Source organism: Sinocyclocheilus rhinocerous, unplaced genomic scaffold (assembly GCF_001515625.1).
Source record: "Sinocyclocheilus rhinocerous isolate Xijiao unplaced genomic scaffold, SAMN03320098_v1.1 scaffold1046, whole genome shotgun sequence".
Classification (NCBI taxonomy): Eukaryota; Metazoa; Chordata; class Actinopteri; order Cypriniformes; family Cyprinidae; genus Sinocyclocheilus; species Sinocyclocheilus rhinocerous.
The window spans coordinates 216,048-224,266 of NW_015646218.1; the positions used below are offsets into that span (position 1 = coordinate 216,048).

Below are 8,219 nucleotides of genomic sequence, written 5' to 3' on the forward strand. Positions count from 1 at the left end.
AAGTTTATTCAAGTGTGCTATTAGTATACTTCTTTTAAACTAAAAAATAGGAAAGTATACTTTCAGTCAACTTTTTATGTACTTCTCAGACGTGGGCTTTATGTACTTCTCAGAAATATACTTAAAATGACATTTAAGTATACTTGACTTATACTTAGATAATCTGTGTTTTCATTGTTATGGTAGGGGGCGCTATTACACATCTTCTGTACAGAATTTCCACAAAAAAAAACTAAAAGTAAAGCAAAGAAGAAACCGAAACAACAGATGCTTCCACATGTAATCTAACACAATCAGACATAAAACAGCATCAAAACTGTGTAACGTTATGGAATAAAATGTCGACCAATGAATGACTGAATGAATGATGCATTTATATAGTGCTTTTATTGTCTATTGTTGTACACCCAAAGCGCTTTACAATCATGTGGGGGGGTCTCACCTCAACCACCACCAGTGTGCAGCATCCACTTGGATGATGACCAATGAAGAGGTAATAATGACTGTCAAGCCAAATTCAAGGCACTGATGTTTGCCTACAAGACAACCACTGGCTCTGCACCAAAGTACCTAAGCTCGATAGTTCAGACTCATGTGCCCTCCAGAAGCTTGCGTTCTGCAAGTAAACGACGCCTTGTGGTACCATCCCAAAGAGGCACGAAATCACTCTCACGGAACTTTACCTGGACTGTTCCAAGCTGGTGGAATGACCTGCCTATCTCAATTCGAGCAGCTGATTCTTTGACCCTGGGGCGTTAGGACCAACACAGACTGCAGGGTAAGCACCCCCTGTGGTCTCACTAACACCTCTTCCAACAGCAACCTAGTTTTCACAGGAGGTCTCCCATCCAGGTACTAACCAGGGTCAACCCTGCTTAGCTTCAGTGGGCAACCGGTCTTGGGCTACAGGGTGATATGGCTGTGACAATCAGCTCTTGACTAACTAATGCTAACATTTTCGTATTCTATTTGTCTCTTTTTCTGGAAAAAAAAAAAAAACCTGGTATGTGTACTGTGCTAGACTAACTGAGACTTGTTACAGCACTTCTATTTGCTCTTCTCATTTGTAAGTCGCTTTGGATAAAAGCGTCTGCTAAATGATTAAATGTAAATGTAATGAAAGTCATGAGATTATTTCCACTTTGCATACAGGCTAGTCCTGAAAGCTAGCGAGTCTCCAAAAACTTCACTGAACGAGCGCTGGTGCATCGAACAGACAGAGCACAATAGAGTAAAAGCGCAATAATTCTGACTTAATACATTTTGCTAAAATATTTCTTGTTAGACATTAATAAACGTAGGTCTAAAATCTGACATGTAACCCAAATAACTGTATTTTTATGAGAGCAGTAAACAGTAAAGAGAATTAAAGGGAGTTAATGGATGGAAATGTAATTTCATTATTACGTTCGGTTGAGTGCATGTCCCTCGTACCAGTTAACATTTAGTCTGTGCTTTTGTTTTTGTTTTATTATAATTTTTAATAGTGTTTTTAGCTTTTGCTTTAAAGGCATAGTTCACCCAAAAATAAAATGTTGTCATTAATAACTAACCCTCATGTTGTTCCAAACCCGTAAGACTGCCATTCATCTTCGGAACACAAATTAAGATATTTTTGATGCATTCTGAGTGCTCTCTGACCCTCCCATAGACAGCAAGGGACATTACACAGGGTTTCTGCAGATATGAACAAGTTAAATTTAAGACTTTTTAAGACCTTTTTAATACCACCTTATATGAAATTTAAGACCTAATCCTGTAATGGAAATGCACATTATATTACATACATACAGGTGCATCTCAATAAATTAGAATGTCGTGGAAAAGTTCATTTATTTCAGTAATTCAACTCAAATTGTGAAACTCGTGTATTAAATAAATTCAATGCACACAGACTGAAGTAGTTTAAGTCTTTGGTTCTTTTAATTGTGATGATTTTGGCTCACATTTAACAAAAACCCACCAATTCACTATCTCAAAAAATTAGAATACTCCATAAGACCAATAAAAAAAAACATTTTTAATGAATTGTTGGCCTTCTGGAAAGTATGCTCATTTACTGTACATGTACTCAATACATGGTAGGGGCTCCTTTTGCTTTAATTACCGCCTCAATTCGGCGTGGCATGGAGGGGATCAGTTTGTGGCACTGCTGAGGTGGTATGGAAGCCCAGGTTTCTTTGACAGTGGCCTTCAGCTCATCTGCATTTTTTGGTCTCTTGTTTCTCATTTTCCTCTTGACAATACCCCATAGATTCTCTATGGGGTTCAGGTCTGGTGAGTTTGCTGGCCAGTCAAGCACACCAACAACATGGTCATTTAACCAACTTTTGGTGCATTTGGCAGTGTGGGCAGGTGCCAAACCCTGCTGGAAAATGAAATCAGCATCTTCAAAAAGCTGATCAGCAGAAGGAAGCATGAAGTGCTCCAAAATTTATTGGTAAACGGGTGCAGTGACGTTGGTTTTCAAAAAACACAATGGACCAACACCAGCAGATGACATTGCACCCCAAATCATCACAGACTGTGGAAACTTAACACTGGACTTCAAGCAACTTGGACTATGAGCTTCTCCACCCTTCCTCCAGACTCTAGGACCTTGGTTTCCAAATGAAATACAAAACTTGCTCTCATCTGAAAAAAGGACTTTGGACCACTGGGCAACAGTCCAGTTCTTCTTCTCCTTAGCCCAGGTAAGACGCCTCTGACGTTGTCTGTGGTTCAGGAGTGGCTTAACAAGAGGAATACGACAACTGTAGCCAAATTCCTTGACACGTCTGTGTGTGGTGGCTCTTGATGCCTTGACCCCAGCCTCAGTCCATTCCTTGTGAAGTTCACTCAAATTCTTGAATCGATTTTGCTTGACAATCCTCATAAGGCTGCAGTTCTCTCGGTTGGTTGTGCATCTTTTTCTTCCACACCTTTTCCTTCCACTCAGTTCAAAACGCTGAATCATTCAGTAACAAAACACCGCTGAGTGTTGCTTGGAGAATGTTTAATACTTCGGCTGTGATCTTTGTTTGGAACTATTTTCGTTGTAGAAATAGAACAAAAACAGTAAATATTGTGTCTAAAATGTAAGTAACTTAATAACTACCAGACTACTTTACTTGTTTATTAAAATAAAATCAATGTGACATTTGCAATCATGAAAATATTCAGGAAAATAGCTCCCTTGTCAAGGTGATACGTAACTTTATCATGTTATGAATAAACTAAACATTTTGAATTTTTACCTCAGTGTGTTTCTTCTGAGTTTCTTTCTGTGTGCTGTTACGCTCATTAGTTTTGAAGTCTCTCACAAAGAGACAGGCAGCGCGAGCCTCAACAGCGCGACCTTGATACCAGAAATAGGCTACACTATCCATTATCAATCACTGTTTACACTGAATGTAATAAAATCAGAAGAATCATTATCGCGTTTCGATGCTTCGCTGGTTATTTTTTTTTGTCACTTAAATTTTAGTCAGGCTATTTGTCCAGTCGGGTAAGTAAAAAAAAAAACAACAACAAAATGTTAAACTAGCTAGAAGGCTGGTCAGCTAGCTGTAGCTTGACCTATATTATTATTATTATTATTATTGAGAACATTATATAAACAAAGAAGGTAGTTCAACCTGTATTCCACTACTGCAATTCTGTCTGATGACGCAGTAATACCGCGGGGGAAGAAAAAAAATCTCCGGTCTGTCCAATGATTGTAAACAGTCATTAAGTCCGTCAGACTGAAAAAGATATTTCAGTGGTAATGTGACCAATAATATTTAAGACCTATTGAATCTGAATTTAAGACATTTTAAGACTTTTTAAGGCCTTTTATTTGGAAAATGTTATTTAAGTCTTTTTAAGGACCCGCGGACACCCTGTTACACGATCAAGGCCCAGAAACATTGCAAGGACATCGGTAAAATAATCCATGTGACATCAGGGGTTCAACCATAATTTTACAAAGCTACAAGAATACTTTTTGTGCGCAAAAGAAAAAAAAAAAAAAACGACTTTATTCAACAATTCGTCTCCTCCGCGTCACCCTAGCGCCATTTTGGAGTATCCACTGAACATAAATTGCATCTGCTGTTTTGTGTCAGCTGCGTCACGCGGATACGTTGTTTTCATTCAAATCAAAGCGGAGGAGGCGAATCGTTGAATAAAGTCGTTTTTTATTTTTTATTTTGCGCACAAAAAGTATTCTCGTAGCTTCGTAAAATCACGGTTGAACCCCTGATGTCACATGGATTATTTTACCGATCTCCTTGCTATGTTTCTGGACCTTGATCATGTAAGGACCCTTGCTGTCTATGGGAGGGTCAGAGAGCTCTCAGATTCCTTCAAAAATATCTTAATTTATGTTCCGAAGATGAACGGAGGTCTTACGGGTTTGAAACTACATGAGGGTGAGTAAATAATATAAATAATAAATAATTTTTGGGTGAACTATCCCTTTAAAATGGTAAGCAAGTAGTTGTTTTTTGTTTTAGAATGTCATGGTTATATTTAACCCTACATAGATATAGTCACAATATTTGTATTCATAGCCTTCAAATTGCACAGTTACAATATTTGTATTACCTAATTATTACATTTTAATAATTAATAATATTTGGATTTTTAACCAATTAAACAAAGAAATAGTCGACAGATTAAACGATTATCAAATTAATTGCTAGTTGCAGCCCTACACTGCATTTTATTGTTTGTAAAGAAATATAGATTCAAAGAGTTTGAATATCAATATACATACTGTATGTAGGGTTCGATATCATCTTGCGTCCATTTTTCTCTCAGGCTGAAGAGGCTGTTGAATCGCTCCAGTGTGTCCTCATGGAGATCTTCTACCCGCAGCAGTGAGATGGTCTCTGGTTTAGTGCTTCGATCTAACAGAGCTAAACCCTGAATGACACAAAACATGGATATTTATACATGAAATATCCCATATTAATTAACATAATAATAAACATACTCATGTTCTTTTTATTTGTTTTATTACAATTGTACATACAATGTATGCATGCATTGGAAACTGCTTGTGTCACCAAGACAAATTCTTTGGGAGTGTAAACATACTTGGAAATAAATCTCATTCGGATTCTGATGTTTAGGATGGTGCAGCTGTTAGACCATGTGTAAGTATCCGACTAATGTGGTTACTGCTCTGTGTGTATAAGCTGGGGTCCTCACCCGGAGCTGATCCAGTCTAGCACTCATTCCCTCAGGAACACTCTGCTGCCAAACCTCCTGGAACTCTGACAGGTTGAACTTCACAGCATTTTGCAGGAGCAGCTGAGCTGTGGCCCTACATACTTTGTCCTCATCCAGTGCGTACATCACCTGACCATCTAAAAGGAATGTGAAAAGAAAACATAAAGGGTCCTTTATCCGTCAAATTCATAATGCACAGCGAGTATAAAAAAAACTAACCTTCAATACTGTAGTGTCTTCCATAACAGTTCAGACAGTGTTCTATCATGGCTCTGATCAGAGAACAAGTAAAATGTAGAATGCAAAAATAGCCTTTTGGATGATCTACTGTTTTTCATAATTTTCTAATCTTTCATCATAACTCACTTTGGCTCAAGGGATCCCAGCTCTTCCAGACAGACACTGAGAGGAACTTTGCTGAAAGACCAAGACTCTGAGTCCACCAGCTGGGTCACATGACCCAGGAGCTTCATCTCATAATCAAAATCCAGGATCCTCCAAAATCCTACAAACACAGGTATGCGTTTAACAACTCACTTCACCGATAGTGAAGACATTACCCTCATAAGAGAGGGAGATGCCCCCCTTATTAATATTATTTTTCTAATGGGAAATATATTGAAACATTTGCTAATTAAGTTGTTATACCACAAAATTGAAAATTAAGAAACTACTTGACACTAGTTCTTTAGTAAAGCTGTCTGATTCCAACAGAATCTGTAAAGTAAAGTACATATATATATAAATTTTTTAACCAACTATTTGTATTAATGGAACATTGTACATCAAATCAATGTAATTATTATACATACTAATATATATATATATATATATATATATAAACAAACAAAATAATAAGGATTAATGATAAACTTTTTGATTTCTACACTTTTTAAGCTTATTTGGTCTATAGGATAAGATGCACAACAAGAGCTTTAAAATGTAAAAATTATTTTATTATTAAATAATGACTTAGAATAAGTACATTAAATAATAATAATAACCAGCAACAACATGCGGGCCGCCGTCTGCCCTAATTCTGAGAATCCCCCCACAAATCTAAATCATTTACTGTGTCCACAAATTCTCCCAAATATTTTCATATCCAATACATATCTTATGGTTTTAGGGGTCTCTTTTCCAAATATTTTATTTTTACATGTTTAAAGGAGACAGATCTGATTAGCACACCGTCAATTTCACAAGCATGGACATTTTGAAGATGTGCCTCGATTTCTTCTCTACTTGCTTGTATTCTCTCAAGGAGGTCCTCCATAGTGTACTAAAAAATGAAATAAAAACAAAAACATTTGATGCCACTTCTGGACAAAGCTTTTAAAAGTACAAGCACTGTTAATGTGTTGGTAATTAAATAATAAAGGAAATGTAGACCCCAACACGCCTAAATCGAACATATTTTGAGTACAGGTTAATAACTACTAACTACTTCTAAACAGCAGTGGCATACCTTCAGTCCTGGCGCCTCCTCCTGCATACCCACTGCTGGCCCATCATATGGATTCTCCATGAGAAGTTTCTTCAACTTCTTTAACCTTGGTCGCTGCCTTCTCAGCTCCCAGTAACAATTTGAAACCCCCCAAATCTGAGAAATCAAAAAGTTATTAGAGGACAAAATCACATCAACAGAGGATAAAATCACATCAGATCTTCAGGAAAGACTTCTCCAGTCACCTGTGCATGCATGAGTTGAGCAGATGCGGAGATGTCAGGCAGCTGATCTGGAGTTTTACATCCCGGGACAAACAGCAGCAGATTTGACGTGTCCGCAAATTTCAAGTCGTACGTCTTGTCTTCACTGCATAGAACTGCATGCTCGTCTTTATCACCTCTGATTATTAGACTAATGAGAAATCCAGACATCACGACAGATGAATGATTCCACAACAGCATGCAATACTACATTTTACTCAAACGTTTTTGAAATTAATTTCTGGCTAAATAATACTGAGATGGTAAGTTGCTCTTTCAGCTTAAAAGGAAGTAATAATAGCTAACTTACCTCTTGCCTGCTTCAATGTGTTTGCAAAGTGTTTCATCCAGCTCCATGAGACAGTAATCGCCCGACGATACATTGCCTCCGAAAGAAAGACAGTAAGTGACGGGCTGCAGGTCTTCTTCTTTTACTTTAGCGATTTGTAGCGTGGCTTGAACCTCTTCTAATGTCCTCATGCTGTAAGAATTTGTTTTATCCAAGTCGACTCAACATAAAGGCTTGTGCCGTTGTCAGCGCTCAACTTTCCCGCAATATTTTGGCCGGAAGAAAAGGTTGATTGACAGCTGTAAGAGCCAATGAATGTTTTGTCAACGTCACTTGTCCACTAGATGGCGCTCCTTGACACGATTTCATTTACTGGCCGCGTTCTTTTCAGTTTTTTTGATGCTCAGAAAAATGTGCAGAGCCATTGAACACTAACTCCATACAGTATCATGTCCCCAAGAGGCGTTTTGTGTTTTCTTTATACATTATGTCCCATGTTTTATCTTAAAAAATGCTCTTCATTGACGCTGTTGCCCTTGGCAAACGTACACTTATTTTAGAAAAACTTTAATGGGGCAAAATTGTTTGTTGCGGTGGACATGGGCGTCGCTAGGCCATTTTTAGGGGGGCTATATGCGATTATCTCCATACTCTGTACACGAAATCGTGATCGCCTTAGTCCCCTTTAAATTTAATATGAAAACGGCGGCAGACTTCGATCGGCTCCTCCCTGTCTTTCAGCGTGTTCTTCAATCCGCAGACCGCAGCGGCTCAGTGCGAGAAACAGAGGACAATGTGTGTGTTTATCGATATACTGTTATAATATATGCATCTGTGCAGTTCTTTGTCATAAATCCAGTTTACAAAATATCATGGGAGAGCAATAATCGGTTGGTTCCCCATCTACTGTAGCCTAAGTTTTCACTGCGTTCACCCCTCATCACACCACAGCTTTCCTCCAGCGAAAATGAAGCACATATGAACGCATACTTTATAAAACGATCATGTTGCTATTTTCATT

At 38.0% G+C, this 8,219-nt stretch overlaps 1 protein-coding gene across 2 annotated transcripts in view; it reads right to left on the bottom strand.

The window, feature by feature from the left end:
- Positions 1–7,470, bottom strand: part of LOC107707164 (sister chromatid cohesion protein DCC1-like) — a 42,313-nt gene extending 34,843 nt beyond the window's left edge. For both annotated transcript variants that reach the window (XM_016511085.1, XM_016511084.1), the window contains exons 1-8: positions 7,220–7,470; positions 6,892–7,060; positions 6,668–6,802; positions 6,391–6,481; positions 5,566–5,704; positions 5,419–5,471; positions 5,179–5,336; positions 4,742–4,890 (exon numbers count right to left, since the gene is read on the bottom strand). In XM_016511085.1, coding sequence (XP_016366571.1) covers positions 4,742–4,890; positions 5,179–5,336; positions 5,419–5,471; positions 5,566–5,704; positions 6,391–6,481; positions 6,668–6,802; positions 6,892–7,060; positions 7,220–7,389 — 1,064 coding nt within the window. In that variant the 5' untranslated portion in view covers positions 7,390–7,470. The remainder of the gene's footprint in view (positions 1–4,741; positions 4,891–5,178; positions 5,337–5,418; positions 5,472–5,565; positions 5,705–6,390; positions 6,482–6,667; positions 6,803–6,891; positions 7,061–7,219) is intronic.
- Positions 7,471–8,219: the final 749 nt, after the last annotated feature.